General features: G+C 35.8%; 1 protein-coding gene across 3 annotated transcripts in view; it reads left to right on the top strand.

The window, feature by feature from the left end:
- Positions 1 to 17250, top strand: part of FOXN2 (forkhead box N2) — a 62046-nt gene extending 44796 nt beyond the window's left edge. For 2 of the 3 annotated variants that reach the window (XM_059659893.1, XM_059659894.1), the window contains exons 4-6: positions 2306 to 2370; positions 9671 to 9739; positions 12767 to 17250. In XM_059659893.1, the coding sequence (XP_059515876.1) occupies positions 2306 to 2370; positions 9671 to 9739; positions 12767 to 13290 (658 nt within the window). In that variant the 3' untranslated portion in view covers positions 13291 to 17250. Of the gene's footprint in view, positions 1 to 2305; positions 2371 to 9656; positions 9740 to 12766 lie in introns of all 3 variants that reach the window. The other variant, XM_059659895.1, reaches the window with a different exon arrangement.
- Positions 17251 to 17705: the final 455 nt, after the last annotated feature.

The raw sequence follows: 17705 nt of genomic DNA, 5'->3' as shown, positions 1-17705 counted from the left end.
GGAGAGAGAGAGAAAGAAATATTGATGTAAGAGAGACACATTGATTGGTTGCATCCCACATAGGTCCCAGCCAGGGCTGGGGATCAAGCCTGCAACTGAGGTATATGCCCTTGACTGGAATTGAACTGGGGACCCTTTAGTCTGTGGGCTGATGCTCTATCCACTGAGCCAAACTGACTAGGGCACCTAACTATTTTTAGAAACATTTTCTCTTTTACATTATTTGGCAAAATGATAGTTCCAGCTGACCTGCCTTTGTGTGGCCCTTTCATATCATAATTGGTAATTCTGAGGAAGAGAATGAGATACAGTATATATAAAACTGTGAGTAGAAAATAGACTTTTAATTTAGTTAGAAAAATACATTTCTTACACTGTCACAAACTCCAAAAAACAGAAGTAGTTTGTCCCAAAAATGTTTTAATCTTTGGAGTTAAGAAGAAATTGCTGGTCTCTTTTCATGGATATAGAAAATTCAATGTGATAATGATATTTACTAATAAAATCAGGAACTTAATCTGTTTTGCATCATTACCATTCAGTGCTCCTTAAATGTTTGTTTTTATAAACTCTTCAATTTTTGTGGTAATACCTATCAACACTAATAAAAGAGAAAAATGGTAATTGGAGTACGACGATACCCTTTTCATTGGCTAATCAGGGCTATATGCAAATTAACTGCCAACTGAGATGGCAGTTAACTGCCAACAAGGTGGTGGTTAGTTTGCATATATAGGCACAGTGCAGGGAGGCGAAAGGGAAAGCAGGAAGAAGCCCCCTGCCACTGACAGTGATCGGAAACCCAGGGGGGAGCTAAGAGCTGGGGGGCAGGGCAAAGGCGGCCCTTGGGCCGCCTTTGCCCTGCCCCCCAGCCATGATCGGAGAATCAGGTGCCTTTTCCGCCCTGGCCAGTGATAGCAGGAAGTAGGGGTGGAGCCAGCGATGGGAGCTGGGCACGGTCGAAGCTGGCAGTCCCAGGAGCTAGGGGTCCCTTGCCTGGGCCTAAAGCGAAGCCCACGATCGCGGGGCCGCTGCAGCTGCGAGTCCCCGCTGCCCGGGCCGGATGCCTAGGCCAGAGGCGTTAGGCCTGGGCAGGGGCGGAGCCTGCAACCGCAGGGAGCTGGGGGTCTCCTGCCCAGGCCTGACACCTCTGCCGGAGGCCTCAGGCCTGGTCAAGGGGCCGATCCGGTGATTGGTGATCGGAGGGTGATGAGGGTCAACTCCTCTGGCCGAGGCATCAGGCCTGGGCCGGGGGCAGAGCCGGGGATTGGGGGGATATGATGGTCCCCTTGCCCAGGCCTGAAGCCTGGGTCAGAGGCGTCAGGCTTGGGCGGGGGGTGGAGCAAGCGATCAGAGGGAGATGGGGGTCCCCTGCCCAGGCACGATTCCTGGGCCAGAGGCCTCAGGCCTGGATGGGGGTCAGAGCCAGTGATCGGGGGGAGATGGGGGTCCCCTGTCCAAGCCTGACACCTCTGGCGGAGGCGTCTGGCCTGGGCAAGGGGCCGATCAGGCGATCGGAGGGTGATGGGGGTCTACGCCTCTGGCCGAGGCATCAGGCCTGGGCAAGGGACAGAGCCAGCAATCGGAGGGGTTTGGGGGTCCCCTGCCCAGGCCTGATGCCTGGGCCAGAGGCATCAGGCCTGGGCTGGGGGCAGAACCAGTGATGGGGGGAAATGAGGGTCCCCTGCCCAGGCCTGACACCTCTGTCAGAGGCGTCAGGCCTGGGCAAGGGGCCGATCCTGTGATTGGAGGGTGATGGGGGTCAATGCCTGAGGGCTCCCAATATGTGAGAGGGGGCAGGCTGGACTGAGGGACACTCCCCCCCCCCCACACACACACACACCCAGTGCACGAATTTCGTGCACCAGGCCCCTAGTAGTGATATAATGTCAAACTTAAGCATCCAATACAACACCAAGTAGTAACTATTATGTATTGCTATTGTTCCAAGTATTTTATTTTATTTTTTGTTTTTATTGTTTCAGGTATTTTAAATGCATTGTTCTTACTTAATTGGCAGAGCATCTCTATATGGGAGGTTTAATTATTCCTATTTTACAGATGAAGAAACTAAGAGATTAATTATTTTGCCTAAGAACATCCAAAAAGTTGTGATTTAATCTTAATCTTACGCTCTTTCTGCTTTGGCATTCTCTTCCTAAACTGAGTAGTATTAAACAAAGAAAACAAGGTAAAAATAGTTTGGGGTTTTTTTTTTTTTAGAAATTAGTTGTGTTTGTAACTGAGTTCTGTAACAAGCAAAATAAAGATTCTTATAATCACTTTTGTCTTATCTCTTTTTCAGTGGCTCTTTATCACCTCACTACTTAAGCTCTGTACTCAAGCAGAATCAGGTGCAAACCCTCAAAGGTATGTATAAGATCAGTATTTTAAATTATAGAATTTTAGGTAAAAAATTAGGATTGAAATTTTTTTCCTAATTATAAAGCATTTATAGGTTTATTGTAGAAAATTTGAAAAATAAAAATATTTATAAAGGAGAAACTAAAAACCTAACCCTTTATTCTACTGTAAACATTTTGATACAATTGCTTTGGTCCTTTTTATGGTTTTTTTTTTCATGAGTAGGTATGTTTGTGTGTATGCACAGACACACATAGACATATCTTTTCTTCAAATACTGCGCTCATACTACATATACACTGTTTTATATCCCATTTTCATTTCCTTTAACGTGTATTTTTCCTTGAAGATAATTCTCAAAGTACGTCTTAGACTAGAATAGGAGGTTGGCAATCTATGACCTATGGAACATATCTGGCCTGCCACCTGTTTTTGCGTAGCCTATAAATTAGGGATGGTTTTACACTTGTAAGTAGTTGAAAAAATAAAAATATAGAACTTAAGTAATTTGCTGCAACAGCAGAGTCAAGTAGTTACAACAGAGACCTCTGTATTTTATCCTTGGTTTTGCCTCTTGGCCCACAAAGCCTAAAATATTTACTACTTGACCCTTTACAGAAGTTTGCCAACCCCTGAGTTAAATAAAGTTCAAAATGATTTTTATAGTTTATTTAAGTTAAAAGAACTTTAAGAAGACAATAAGTTAATTTATAAAATTTTATAAACTTCTTTTTGAAAGTATATTAAAAGTTCTGAATTTCAGTGGGTTTTCCCCCTACTCATAATTGATATTAGAGATTAGTAATGTGTTAATATAAAGTTTCTAGCATTGTTGCTTTGGAGCCTAGATAAATTTCTATGATTTTTAAAAATAGAAATTCATAGACCAAAAGCATTTCTGTATATCAGAGACACACTGTCTCTTTGGAATTTCACTAAGCTGAGCATAGGAAGCATTATAATGTTGGTCTATAAAAACAAGGGAAGGAGAGAATGTGAAAATGTTTAAGAGAACTTTGCAAAGAAGTTTAGTGTATATGGAGTCCACTTCAGATATGTTCTGGTTTAACATAAGGTAAGTATCCATTTTTCTATTACCTAATGGGTATATGTGGTTTCTCTTTACATTTATGTATTGTTGAAACTTCCTTTATCTTTGTATATCTCATTAATTTCTGACACTCTTTCAAGCTCAGTTCATATACACATTTTGAGAACATTTTCTTTCTGAATTCTGGGGTTTATTTAGAATCTTGTCTTGTTTTTATCTCATATTATCTAAATTCTGCTTCTAAATTCCCTTTGGGGAGCAGACACTTTCACAAGTTTCTCCTGCTAGTTTTAATCCCGGTTTTTATAATTTGTGTAGGTACTTCCCTTTCATTTAATGATTTATATATATTATGCATCATCTCCCCAGTGCTTCTAACACTTTATTTCCCTTCATACCTGTACTCATAAGTCTTAGACCTATTCCCCTAATAAGAAGTAACTTGGTGGGGAAGGTGTTGGTATTCTGAGGTAAAATAAATAAATAAATAAAAATGCAGATCTAGCCTGGAATAGAATATGAAGTCTAAGAGAAAAACGAAAGACTTCACCAAAACTTAAGAAAATGTATATTTAAATAAGGTTGCTTTAGGGCATTTTCATAGAATTCTGAGGAGATTTGCTTTTTATTCTCTCTAGATATTATATTTCCGGGGAAAAGTTTGAAAAATACAATACTAAATGAATAAACAGTTATTTATTCTACAAGTAATTATTGAGTTCTTACGCAGTGCTAGACACTGTAGTGGGCACTTTGGGATATACAGAGATGAGAGAGACCCAGGTCCTGATCTCAGAAAACATGCAGTTTAATTGAAGAAGGTTGGCTAGAATTATGCGGAGCACACTGGCGGGAAAGGAAGAGAATGGCAAATTAAGCTTAGAGGTAACTCAGCAAAGGCCTCTTAGGAGAGAAAGAGTGGGGCCGAGGTAGAGGCAGTTAGGGGTGATCAGGCAGGCAGGCGAGTGGTTAGGGGCTATCAGGCAGGCTAGCAGTTAGGAGCCAGCGGTCCCGGATTGCGAGAGGGTGCAGGCTGGGCTGAGGGACCCCCACACTCCCTATGCATGAATTTCATGCGCCAGGCCTCTAGTAAATAAAATAAAAAGTATAGTTGTCTCTCCTGTTCACTTTAAAACCTTGGTCAGCAAACTGAGGCTCGCAAGCCACATCCAGCTCTTTAGCCCCTTGAGTGTGGCTCTTCCTAAGCCTTAGGAGTACCCTAATTAAGTTAATAACAAGGTACCTACCTATATAGTTTAAGTTTAAAAAATTTGGCTCTCAAAAGAAATTTCAATCATTGTACTGTTGATATTTGGCTCTGTTGACTAATGAGTTTGCCGACCACTGCCTTAAAATGACTAATTATATATATTAGCATCTATGTTACAGTATTGTATAACAGTAGCAGGTGGCACAGGAATCTCATACTGAGATAGTAAAACAAAACCTTTTTTGTCAAAGTTTGGTGTGCTGTGCATTTGTAGTAAAGTCATCAGTGAAAAACAATGCAGACAAAAATGGAACTTACATTCTGATTACTAGTAGTAGATTTTAGTATTTATACATAAGCACTAGTTTACTACAACAGATATAAAATTTAGATAGTTAATGGTAATGTTAGAGGCTAAGTGCAAATCTCAATTCAATTTAAGATTGCAAATTAGCATAATTTGTATCTTTATTGAAATGAAAGTAAATCCATGGTCCAGGCAGCTTGAAGTGTTGTAATTTATTGAAATTGCTCTCCTAAAGAATCTTTAAAGAATCACAAGAGACAGCTTCTCCATTTGGATGCTCTGTAAATGTGTATGTTAGTTTTGATGAAGGCAGTAAATCTTCTTATACTTATTGTTGTGCTTATGTCCATTTAAATTCTGCCTCTATGCTTCTCATATTATTCATTAAGCAAATGGACTGAGAATCAGATAATAGAAACTTGTTATCTTATAATCCTCACTTTCACAGGGCTAAAACTTATGCCTTTTAAATTTTTTCTCAACTATTATTAATTTCCCAGCAATAAGGATAAGGAAACGTGGGAGTTCACACTATTGACAAATTTATTTGAACCAGTCATTGAATCAGTAATATGTTTTGAACTCCAATCAGAACTAGGAAGGCTAAAAAGGGAAATAATATGACTTTGAACTTTTGTTTTTTAAAATTACTATTTGGATCACTTTCATGGTTCTAATGACAAATGACTTTCAGCTGGAAGTGAATTATTTGCTTAATCTAAGTATAGTGTCAGAAAATATATACAAAAGATATATAAAAACAAAAATATTTTTCTTCATGACCTGGGTATGTTAGGTAATATAGCTAATAGTATGTGTTTAAAATAGTGTTAAATACTTATCAGTGAAAAAATTATAGGGAAAATGAGACATTTTCAGGGGGCTAGCAATCTGAATTAGTCCCAGTAACCTGCTTTCTACTGTACTCTCTTGCTAGCCTATAATTAACTCCATTTGTGAAAGAATGTGGGAGATGGGTCTGGTCCATCCTTAGTTCCTCCCATGCCAGGTGTCTCCTGGGTATCTGAGCTATGCTGTGCTCAATGCTGCAAGCTTTCTACAAGATATCTGCTAAGCACAATAAATCTTTCTCTGCCCTGTTTTTGCTCTTTTTAACCCCTTCAATATAGAGAGAGAAAATCTCATTGTCCAGGCTGTTCAGGATCTGGATCTTAGAGTCCCCTGAACCAGCAGCACTGCATTAAAGGCTCTTTTCCGAACCTCACAGTGTCCGACTGTCACTTCTGCACCAGTTTCATAAATCCCACATTTCATAACAAAAATATGAGGTGTTTTTCATTGTGACGATAAATAAGTCTTCAATTTAATTTTAATACCAAGACAGATTGGGTACTATAAATAAAAATTGTTGTAGCCTTGGCCAGATGGCTCAGTTAGTTGGAGTATTGTCCCATACACCAAAAAGGTGGTGGGTTTTGATCCCTGGTCAGGGAGCATACCTAGGTTGGGGATTCAATTCCCAGTCAGGGCAGATAGGAGAGGCAACCAATTGATATTTCTCTCACATGTTTCTCTCTCGCATCGATGTTTTTCTCTTCCTCTCTCTCTTCTCTCTAAAAATCAATAAAAGCATATCCTCAGGTGAGGTTTAAAAAAAAATTGTTGTAAAGCTGTACAGGGAGTTTTTGTTCTAAGAAGTTCAAATTGTATCTTGGACAAATCATTAATAATCAGGTGTTGATTACCAAGTGTTATGGTTTCTATTTCTAATGAATATTTTAATGGTGAAGTTAAACATTTATTCAGAGTTAGCATTAATTAGCAAGGCATTGTGGGAAGCATACTTATAAATGTTCTAAACCAAACAAATCAAATGTAGATAAAATCTTCTTGCAAAGAAGTTTTTGGTTCTATAAAGTTAATTTTATGGGGAGAGTTCAAATTAATTAGGTATAATAAATTTTCTACAAGAAATAAATCTATTTAAGGAATACATCTATTATTCTACTGTTACAAAAATAGTACCTCACTTTGTTATCACTTTAAATATTCGAAAACTAAGAAAAGAAATGGTGTTCATGCAGCTTATTTATAATTGCCAAGATAAGCCTATTATCAGTTTTCTTTAGTTTTAGATATAGTGTTCAGAAATATGACTCCCTGAATTGTAATGGAAGTTAGAGATACACTAAATTTTAATAAGGTTTTATATGTTACATTTATAAGATTATAAGTTTTATAAGATGATAAATTTTCTGAAATTATTTCCTCATAATGAATTTCAGTATTAGATTTGCTCCTGCCCCAGCACATCATATATACATATACATATACATATACATATACATATACATATACATATACATATATATATATATATATAAAAATTGGAAATAAGGAAGACCTTTTTCTATTAAAAGAAAAGTTATTTCATGGAACAGGAAAATCTGTTTGTACATTTGCATAATGCCATGCAAGTTGTGTCCTGCATAAGGACACCGGGCTGAGGAAAGAGTGGGGTCTGAAATCCAGCCCACCTTCCAGTCTTCAAGCTGTGTGCCTTGATACAGGGAAGCATTCACCTGGAGACAGAGTTGCCTTTTTTCCAACTCACACAGAGATACAATATGGTCTAGCGGCTGCACCTTTTTCACTTCAAAGACACGTTAGAATACTGAACTCTATCAAAGTCGTAGTCAAGTCTCTTTCTAAAAGGAATAGGAGAGGTCTTTGTTTTGCTATCTTCTTGGCTATGACATGTGGGAATTATTGATTCGTGTTTTTTTTTTCACTAGCTGCTCTTCTGCCTAAATGCTTTTCCTTCGGATATGCACATGGCTTCTTCTTCTCTGACCTTCCTAAAGTCTTTGCTCAACTGTTACCCTCTCCTCTTCCCTAACCTCTGTATTAAAAATTGTAACCACTTTTCTCTTAATTTTTCTCCCTAGTGCTTATGACTCTCTGGCTTACTATACTTTAATTATTTCTTTGTGTTTTGAGAGGTTAGGGATTTTCCTGTTTTGTTTTCTGCTGTATGAAATGATGTCAGGCTTATAACAGGACACTTAGTTTATTGAATGAATAACAGAATCAAGAATTTCCAGCATATTCTGTAATTTTCTGCAGAATTTCCTATTAAGGGTTGATGGTGGAGTAAAAATTAAGGGCCTGAGTTCTGGAGGTAGACCACTGAGGTTCAAATCCTACCTCTCATTCCTAGAGATTCCTCTGTGTCTGTTTTCCCATCTTTAAGATGGAAATACAAATAATACACATATCATAAAGTTGTGAAAATTAGATGAGTTAATAATACTTAAAGTATGCCAAGATGATTGAAAGTGCTCAATGTTAGTTAGTAATTTAGTGGTACTCAGTTTAATCTAAGGAAAGGAGGGCAAAGATATAATATACTTACTCTTTCCACATTTATTAAGGACCTACTATTGTTCCCAGGTATTATGGAAGACAAAAGGTAAGATAATGTTCCTACCCTGAAGAAGCTGACAGTCTAATTGGAAAGATGTTCACGTAGAGACTTTGTTTCATGAGGTCACATTTTATTTAAGGGAAAGAACTCTAATATTATGTGTACTCCCTCATAGCAACCATCTTCTGATTTACTTACAGACAGTAACAAACATTGCCTGCCTTTACAGAATTTACAGTAAAGTTGGGGGAAGAACAAGTCAGTATCTTTATGACTTTATTTAAAATAACTTTATAATTAGATATTGCAAGTAAAATGGAAAACTGGGATAATAAAAATTTTCTAGCTTTGAGATAGAAATGGGAGGTTTCATGTCTGAGTCTTATTTTAAACGTATCCTTTATAATCTAAAAAGTTTAAATATTTTCTAACTTTTCCTTGATATTTTAGGTTATACCATTTCACTTTTATTGAGTTACAGTTATTCAGATTAATAGATCACTAAGATGGAGAGGACCTTTCAGTAGAAAAATAGATATGAGAACAAAATCTTATTCCAGACCTTATCTGGAATAGAACCTGCTGGTTTTACCAGCCCATTTTTCTTATGGAATATTCATAATTATGTTTGACCTCTTGAGTATTATATAAACCTATCGTACATATAGGCTTATATATAATTATGACTAAAGACATAAGTAGTAATATTTTTTGTGCCAGCAATAATTATTCCTTTAGCATTTGTAGATTCATATGATCCAGACTGCCCAATTACATTTATTTTTATTTCCGTTAGCATGTGATTAATTCATTACTTTATAACTGCAGATATGCATAAATAAGGATTTTTTTAAATGTTAAAACGTAATAATGCCTTAATGTACATTCCTACGTAATTTAGTCTGTTTAAGGACAAACCTTATTGAACTGGAGTTCAGGGTTTTGTTTTCATTGTAAATAATTAAAGAATAAAACTTTTATTATTTCTATACCTGTCAATCCTCCTATATAAAATACTAATCACAAAACTGTTCATAATTTTAAGTGAACAAAAGCAGATGGCAAAATATGTACCTCATTTTGTTTAAATTTTTTTCTTTTTAAAAAAATTTTATTGAATTTATTGGGATGACATTGATTAATAAAATGACATAGGTTTCAGGTGCACAAATCTATAATTCATCATCTACATAATTGTATTGTGTGTTCACTACCCCAAGTCAAGTCTCCTCCCATCACTAGTCTTTTTATAAATTAGAATATACACCAAAATCTTAATGTTGGTTACCTTTTGGTGCATGCAAATGCCTATAATAGAAAACATTAAAATTGTTAGTTTTCCTTTTCCAGAATCTGATATTGATGCTGCTACTGCAATGATGCTCTTAAATACTTCTATAGAACAAGGAATTCTAGAATGTAAGTAATCATGCTTTTCTTTTTAAAATACATTTTTGTGAGTGCCTTTTTCATTATAATTTAGAATGCAAGGTATTTAAATGTTACAGCAAATTATGCTTTCCAGCTAAGTTGTATTTTTATTCTAATAATTTAATTTTTGTTTTACTATATTTCCATTTCCTTAGTGAGCAATTGGAAGATTGAGATTAATGCTATGATAGATCATGTTACATTGACCAAGAAATGAAGAAATAGTGTATTTAGAAATTAAGCTTGAAGATTTAAAAGTAAAAATGAAAGCTATACATAAGAAAATATAGGAAAGTATAATTATAACCTTGGAATAGGAAAAGCCTTCTTTAAATGTGGCTACCATTAATAAATCAACAAACAACAAGTGCTGGTGAGGATGTGGAGAAGAGGGAATCATAGTACCCTGCTTGTGGGAATGTAGACTGGTGCAGCCACTACTGAAAACAGTGTGTAGTTTTCCCAAAAAATTAAAAATGGAACTGTTGTTTGGCCCAGCAGTTCCATTTCTGGGAATATAGCCTAAGAATTCTGAAACACCAATCAGAAAAAATGTATTCACCCCTGTGTTCATAGCAGCATTATCACAATAGCTAAGATCTGGAAATAGCCCAAGTACCCATCAGTACATAAGTGGATAAAAAAGCTGTGGTACATCTACACAGTGGAATACTATGCAGCTATAAAAAAGGATCTCTTACCCTTTGCAACAGCATGATGGACCTAGAGACCATTATGCTAAGTGAAATAAACCAGTCAGAGAAAGACAGATATCACAGGATCTCACTTATATGTGGACACTATTGAACAAAATAAAATGACGAACAAAACAGGTCCAGAGGCATAGATGCATGGAACAGACTGACAGATCTCAGAGGGGAGAAGAGTGAGGATGATGAGAAGAAATTAAACAAAAAACTTATATGCATAGCCCATGGACACAGACAATAGTGTGGTGAAGACCTGGGTTGGGGCAGGAGCTGGTGGAGTGGGGAAGTGCGAGGAAAATAGGGGACATCTGTAATACTCTCCTATATAATAAAAGGGTAATATGCAAATCGACCAAATGGCGGAAAGACTGGTCGCTATGATGGTCACTGACCACTAGGAAGCAGACACACCTGGTCAGTGTGCTCCCACAGGTGGAGCACCGCTCAGGGGCTTACGGTTGGTGAGTGCAGTGGTGGTGGTAGGAGCCTCTCCTGCCTCCGCAGCAGCACTAAGGATGTCTGGCTGACGGCTTAGGGGAGTGGGTCAAAGCCATCAGTCGGACATCCCCTGTGGGCTTCCGGACTGGGAGAGGGCGCAGGCTGGGCTGAGAGACCACCCCCACCCCCCACCCCGAGTGCACAAATTTCGTGCATCGGTCCTCTAGTCACCAATAAAAAATAAACTAAAAAAAAAAGATAAAAGTACAAAATGCGTGAAAGAAAAAAATGAGCAAATTATATTAGACATCAAATATTTAGAGTTCTGACAACAAAACAAGTCTTTAAGAAAAGCAACACAAGCAAAACACTGGGAGGACATTTTTTTATTCTATGTAAAAGAAAGGATTCATATTGAGTATATGTATTTAAAAGGGTTCTACAAATAGGAAATAAGAAAACAGCCCTAGCTGGTTTGACTCAGTAGATCAGCGGTTCTCAACCTGTGGGTCACGACCCCTTTGGCGGTCGAACGACCCTTTCATAGGAGTCGCCTAAGACCATCCTGCATATCAGATATTTACATTACAATTCATATTACAGTAGCAATATTGCAGTTAAGAAGTAGCAACGAAAACAGTTTTATGGTTGGGTCACAACATGAGGAACTGTATTTAAAGGGCCAGAAGGTTGAGAACCACTGCAGTAGATAGAGCATTGGCCTGGGGACTGAAGGGTCCTGGGTTTGATTCCGGTCAAGGGCATGTGCCCGGGTTGTGGGCTTGATCCCCAGTGGGGGTCATGCAGGAGGCAGCCAATCAATGATTCTCTCTCATCGTTGATGTTTCTGTCTCTCTCTCCCTCTACCTGCCTCTCTGAAATCAATAGAATAGAAGAAAACAGTTCAACAAAAAAGCCAGCAAAATATATTAATAGATGGGTCTCGAGAAGAAATACACATTGACAACACTCAATTGAAAAGATATGCAACTTCTCTAGAAATCAAGGAAATGCAATATGAAACAATATTGAGATGCTTTTTTTGCCTATGTAATTATGAAAAATTCAAATGATTTATAGTGTTAAGTGTTAAGTATGGGAACAGTGTATTATCATAGACTGTAGGATAAAAATTGGTCCAGCCATTTTGGAGGGCAATTTGGAAATAACAATTGCAACTTTAAATGTGCATATCCTTTTACTTAATAATTCCATATCTTGGTATTTCTCCTAAAAAAATATTTGCATATGTGTGAGAAAAGGCATCTAGAAGAATTTTCATTGCAATGTTATTTGTAGTAATGAATAATTGGGAACGACCTACAAATACCAACCAGGAGATGGTTAGCAAACCATTGTAATGGTAGTTAATGTAGTGGTGACATACATATTGAGGCATTCTGTGCAAGCAGTTCAAAATAATTCCATTTTCCCTGGAAAGGTCAAGACATATCATTAAGTGGTGTTAAAATGTTTCAGATTAATACCCACAGAATGATATGGTTGGTCTGGTTTTTTTAAAATATATTTTTATTGAATTTTAGAGAGGAAAGGAGAGAGAGAAACATCAGTGATGAGAGAGAATCATTGATTGGCTGCCTCTTGCACGCCCCCACACTGGGGATCAAGCCTACAACCTGGGCATGTGCCCTGACTGGGAATCGAACTGTGACCTCCTAGTTCATAGGTCAATGCTCAACCACTGAGCCGTGTCAGCAGACATGTGTGTGTGTTTTTGTTTTTTTAAAGAACCTACAAAACATTCCAACTTTACAGCCCTTACTATTCAGGAATTATATAGTTGTTTTAAATGGCTTGTTTTTGTAATCAAATGCATTTGACCTATTGAAAGTTTTATTTTCCACAGGTGAAAAGCCTCTTTCTCTTAAAACAGCAATGCAGAAAAAAAGGAGTTATGGCAGTGCATTTAATCATCGCAGTGCTATGCGATTACAAGAGAGTGATTCTCTAGCCACCAGCATTGACCCAAAAGAAGACCACAATTACAGTGCAAATAGCATGGCAGCACAGCGTTGCGCATCCAGGTCTAGCGTGTCTTCTCTGTCTTCTGTGGATGAAGTATTTGAATTTATCCCAAAGAGTAGTCATGTGGGAAGTGATGGCAGTGAAGGATTTCACAGTGAAGAAGATACAGATGTTGATTACGAAGATGATCCTCTTGGAGACAGCGGCTATGTATCACAGCCTTGTGCAGGTAACTCTGCAAAGGGGCAGCCAGGCAAAAAGATGCGAAAAATGTCATGTCAGGAAATTGATGAGGAGCTCAAAGAGGCAGCTGGGTCTCTACTCCACCTTGCTGGAATTCGTACATGTCTGGGTTCCCTAATAAGTACTGCAAAGACACACAATCAAAAGCAGCGGAAAAAATAGAAATACCTGTTAGTGTGAAATTATTTTAAAGTGTGGCAATACTGTTCTACTTAATTCTTTACAAGGGATATCAAAGCCATATGGACTTATTTTTGTTTTCGGGGAGGGGAGGGGAGGTATGCTAATTGTTTATTTCAAAGCATTTTTGTTTGTTTTTTAATTTTCATTAAATAATTGCTATTAGGATCATGCCCAACCATAAATATGATTTGAAGTCCTAAAAGCATAATTTTTGTGATGTGTTTCTAAGATTTTTGAAATTTTTATACAAGAAAATCCATAGCTTCTATCTGAAACTTGTAGGAGAAATCTTTTATTCTCTTTTTGTGCCAAAATGTAATAATTGGCAACTCCATTTTCTTTTTCAGTCTGTAATCAACTGCTGATGTAGCTAAAAATTTTGCTCAATCTCACATACTCCTCTCTTGACACATGCAATCCAGTAGGATAATATTTGGATTTTTAATTTTATCTTAATTTTTGTTTTTAATTTTTGTTGTGGAAGCATGACAAAGTTGAATATAAATTAGAAAAGACCCTAGATGCCTAGAATATTCCTTTTGGTTACATAGGCAGAGAGTAAAGCAAGGATTTATAAGATGTAGAAAAGGCCATTTTGTGATGTAATTTCATTTAAAAGCACTCCAATTCCTATTATAATATCTTTGAATTTTTTTTTACTTTCCAAAAACTTTAGCATTTACTGAATTATTCTTTCCCAGAGTGCATTGCAACCATTGTTTAAATATTAACCACTAGCTATCTTTGTTGAGTAGGAACTATCCAATGAGAGGACATAGCCATAGAATGTGTTATGGATTAACACCCATTTTGACACACTTGCAATAAGAGAATCTTTTTGTTTGCTTGTTAAATGTAGTGCATTCTGGAAATCTTGTAGTACGAATGGAGTGTATTCTAGTGCAAATATTTTGAATATTACATCATTATAAATAAAGGTAGATCATTTAGGAAAGAAAATCCATTCAAGCTTTGTATGACTTAAATGTGTATGTACACCCAATTAAAAATGATGTAACAAAACTACAGAGACAAAATACCTTCATGGATCTCAAAATTTATATAAAATTAAATCTTGCACATTATACCCTTTTGAGAAGGCTGTATAATACCTATTATGTGCCATTAATCCATGCCTAAAGGTTTTATATTACAGTTCCAAATGTGCATTGACTAAGGCATTTTAAGTATTTGAACAAATCTGCTTGTATGAGACATTTTTTCATATCATTTGTATAGTTTGACTATATTATTTAGAAGGTATAAGGGATGGTAATAAAAGTAAACTTATTCATTATATATATCTTTTTAGAATGACAGAAGCAACTTTCCAACATCTTATTTCATAGTGATCTTGTTTTCATTTTCTGATAATTTCATATATATATGTATATACATTTATACACACACATAGGTTTATGATTTTGATTTGTTACTTTCAGCTATTTCTATGACTACAAAGCGTTTTTTGGAATTTTTTTTAAGAGATAAATATTTTAACTTCTAAATTTTATTAGGGCAAAACGTCATCTGTTCTATTTCTATGTTAATTATAATTGAACCTGGATAGCTACATTAATAGAATCGGTGCTGTTGAAATTTAGTAATTTTTAAATTTGCTAATAATGAAAAAGTCCTTAAGTATGCAGGATAAGGTATTTGGATTTTTCTTCATATATGTCACATCTACTACAGAAAGTGGCTAACTCAAGTTGACACTTTTTACTGTAGACAGTGAATATTAACACCAAAAATTGCTTTACCACAGTATAAAATAGTACAGATTATAAAACATCATTTTAGTAACAATATTTCTAAACCATTTACCATGGCCCTCTCGATAGACTTTAGTAACAGTGTTTCAATGACCTGATTCCAGTTCATTTTGTTCTACTGAAATTCTTTTTTTTTAAATATGTTTTTATTGATTTTTAGAGAGAGAGAGTAAGGTTAAGGGATAGAGAGATAGAAGCATCGATGAGAGAGAAACATCAATTGGCTGCCTTCTGCACACCCCATACTGGGGTTCCAGTCCGCAACCCAGGCATGTGCCCTGACTGGACTCGTACCAGTGACTTACTTCATGGGTCAGTGTTAAACCACTGAACCACACCAGCCTGGCTCTGCTGAAATTCTGTACCAAAAATGCTCTCTCTGGTTCCTGTCCATTAGTAAGATAATTATTCTAAGTAAAGGCAGATGAAGATAAGGAGGGGGAGAGTCATTCTCAGTTCTAATAGAGTTCTTCATAATTATTTTGTCTTAATATGAGTAACAATAATTCTTTAGATTGATTTTCTCTCTCTCTTCATGTATTCCCAGAAATTTAAAAATTGAAGTTATATTTATCACTAGCAAGGGCAATAAACAATTTTGCACTAAAAACTAACAGAACAGTTACACAATATTTTACACTTAATTCTTGTACAGAATTCAGTGCCTAACTTTCCATTTACCAACATAGTTATTTTCAAAGGCAAGAACCTTTATAATTATTGTCCCCCGTTATTACTTCCGTAGACATGATCCCATTTCTCAGGTGAATTGAAATAAAAACGTGGCTAATAACCACTCAGTTAAGGAAAATCACTTGAATTTCTATGAACTGGAAATTGTATTTATAAATAATATATCAACAACAACTCTTACTGTAATAAAAGCAACAATCCTGGAGAAGTAAATATTTTTCAACATAGTTTAAAACTGATTTAAGCTAACTTATAATTTGCCTTACACCAATATAAATTGTTAGAACCAATTCCAGTTTATAAGTAGATCTCTAGTAAAGATTTTGCCTCAACACAATCTTCATCTTTCACATCCCAAATATAATCAGTGTTTCTTGAATACTATGTGTTTTTCAAATTTATTTGTGCAATATATTACTAAATTAGTTAACATTTTATCTTCAAATTCAGAAAAAGGAAACATTACTCGTATTCATAGAAAAGCTAATTATCGGTGGATCACCTCCTTTTTTCCACCTCTGAGCCTTTCCTGCTCTCCTTATAGCCAGCATGACTTCTCTTAACTTAGGTTTCTTTGTATATACTAAAGTTTAGGATATATATTTTTTTTTCTTTTGCTACTTTCTGAGACATTAAGTAAAAAGGTTCATACCAGATGGTCAGTTAAACATAATGTTAGCATGAATTCAAAGATAGAGAAAGAGTTAAAGAGGAAACGTGTGTGTCTTGGTAGACCAGGAGGCCTTCTCCAGCCTTTCCCAGCAATTTAAGCAACAGATGTGAATGCTTTACAAATCTGTAAAGACTATCGTCTTAAATACTATAGTAACTTAAAAAACTTGTGAAGACCGTAGCATTTAAATAAGAACTTTGAGGCTTTCTGGTTTACATATATTTTATAATTTTTGTTTGAAATGTTTAAAGTTTACTTCAATATTTTAATGATGTGGTCAAAATATTTATTGAAAAACAAAGTATATTAATGTTATACCTGCCATTTTTTTTTCTTAAAGCAATTTTTTTTTGCATCTAACTGCCAGTGCCATTGTCAAAACTTATTTTTAAAGTGTTGTACATTTCTCATTAAAGTGCTTAATTTTAAAGTATTGCGTTGCCATTCATATAGTGTATAAAAATGTATAATTGCCAATTCATTGTAACTAGTATTTATTTCTAATTAAAGTGTAAGAATGCTGTTTGATTCAAGAAATTTGAATCATACTGTTTCCCTATCCCCTTTTCTAATGTAGCATAAAAATTGCCCTGAGTTTGAGTTTTAACTGCCAGTAGATGACCAGCCCAAATGAACCCCTTCTCAGTTGCCAATCTTTGCTCATATTAAAACAACTTAACAGATGTTTAGTTTTTGTATCTAATCTCTGATTATTAAAATGTTTATAAAGTTTATTTTTATCAAAGAAATGCAATTCATTATGACAAACTATTACAGAATAAACCTTGTTTTATAACATTTTTGTGTTTTCTCTGTTTTTGGGTGTGGGTAGTATAGATGTATGTGACTCATACTCCTATACAAACACACGCTTTCCATTTTAGGGTGACAAAGTTGGAATATACAGATGGAAAATAAAGTTTCATTTTGAAAATTTGCAAGTCTGGTTTTTTTTTTAAGTATTGTTTTTCTTGGTTTTTACATGTCATCTTAATCATTGACAGCTAAAGTAGTGTTAAGTTATTCTCTTCCTAACGTTGAACTTCTAATTCACAAATACATGAGATGTTTTAAAATATAACTAAGAAAATTTGAATTTATGAAATTATTAAGATTATTTTAAAATACCAGTAATACCATATGTTTAAATATTGAGGCATCCATTGTAAAATGGAATAATTTACAACCAACATCTTGATTTTTAGTTTCCCCCCTCATTTCCCTTTGAAGCTCTGCACTGGTCATTTAAATGG

This window comes from Myotis daubentonii, chromosome 12 (assembly GCF_963259705.1).
Source record: "Myotis daubentonii chromosome 12, mMyoDau2.1, whole genome shotgun sequence".
NCBI lineage: Eukaryota > Metazoa > Chordata > Mammalia > Chiroptera > Vespertilionidae > Myotis > Myotis daubentonii.
The sequence above is the reverse complement of the archived record's forward strand: the minus strand, read 5'-3'. Positions and strand labels throughout refer to the sequence as shown.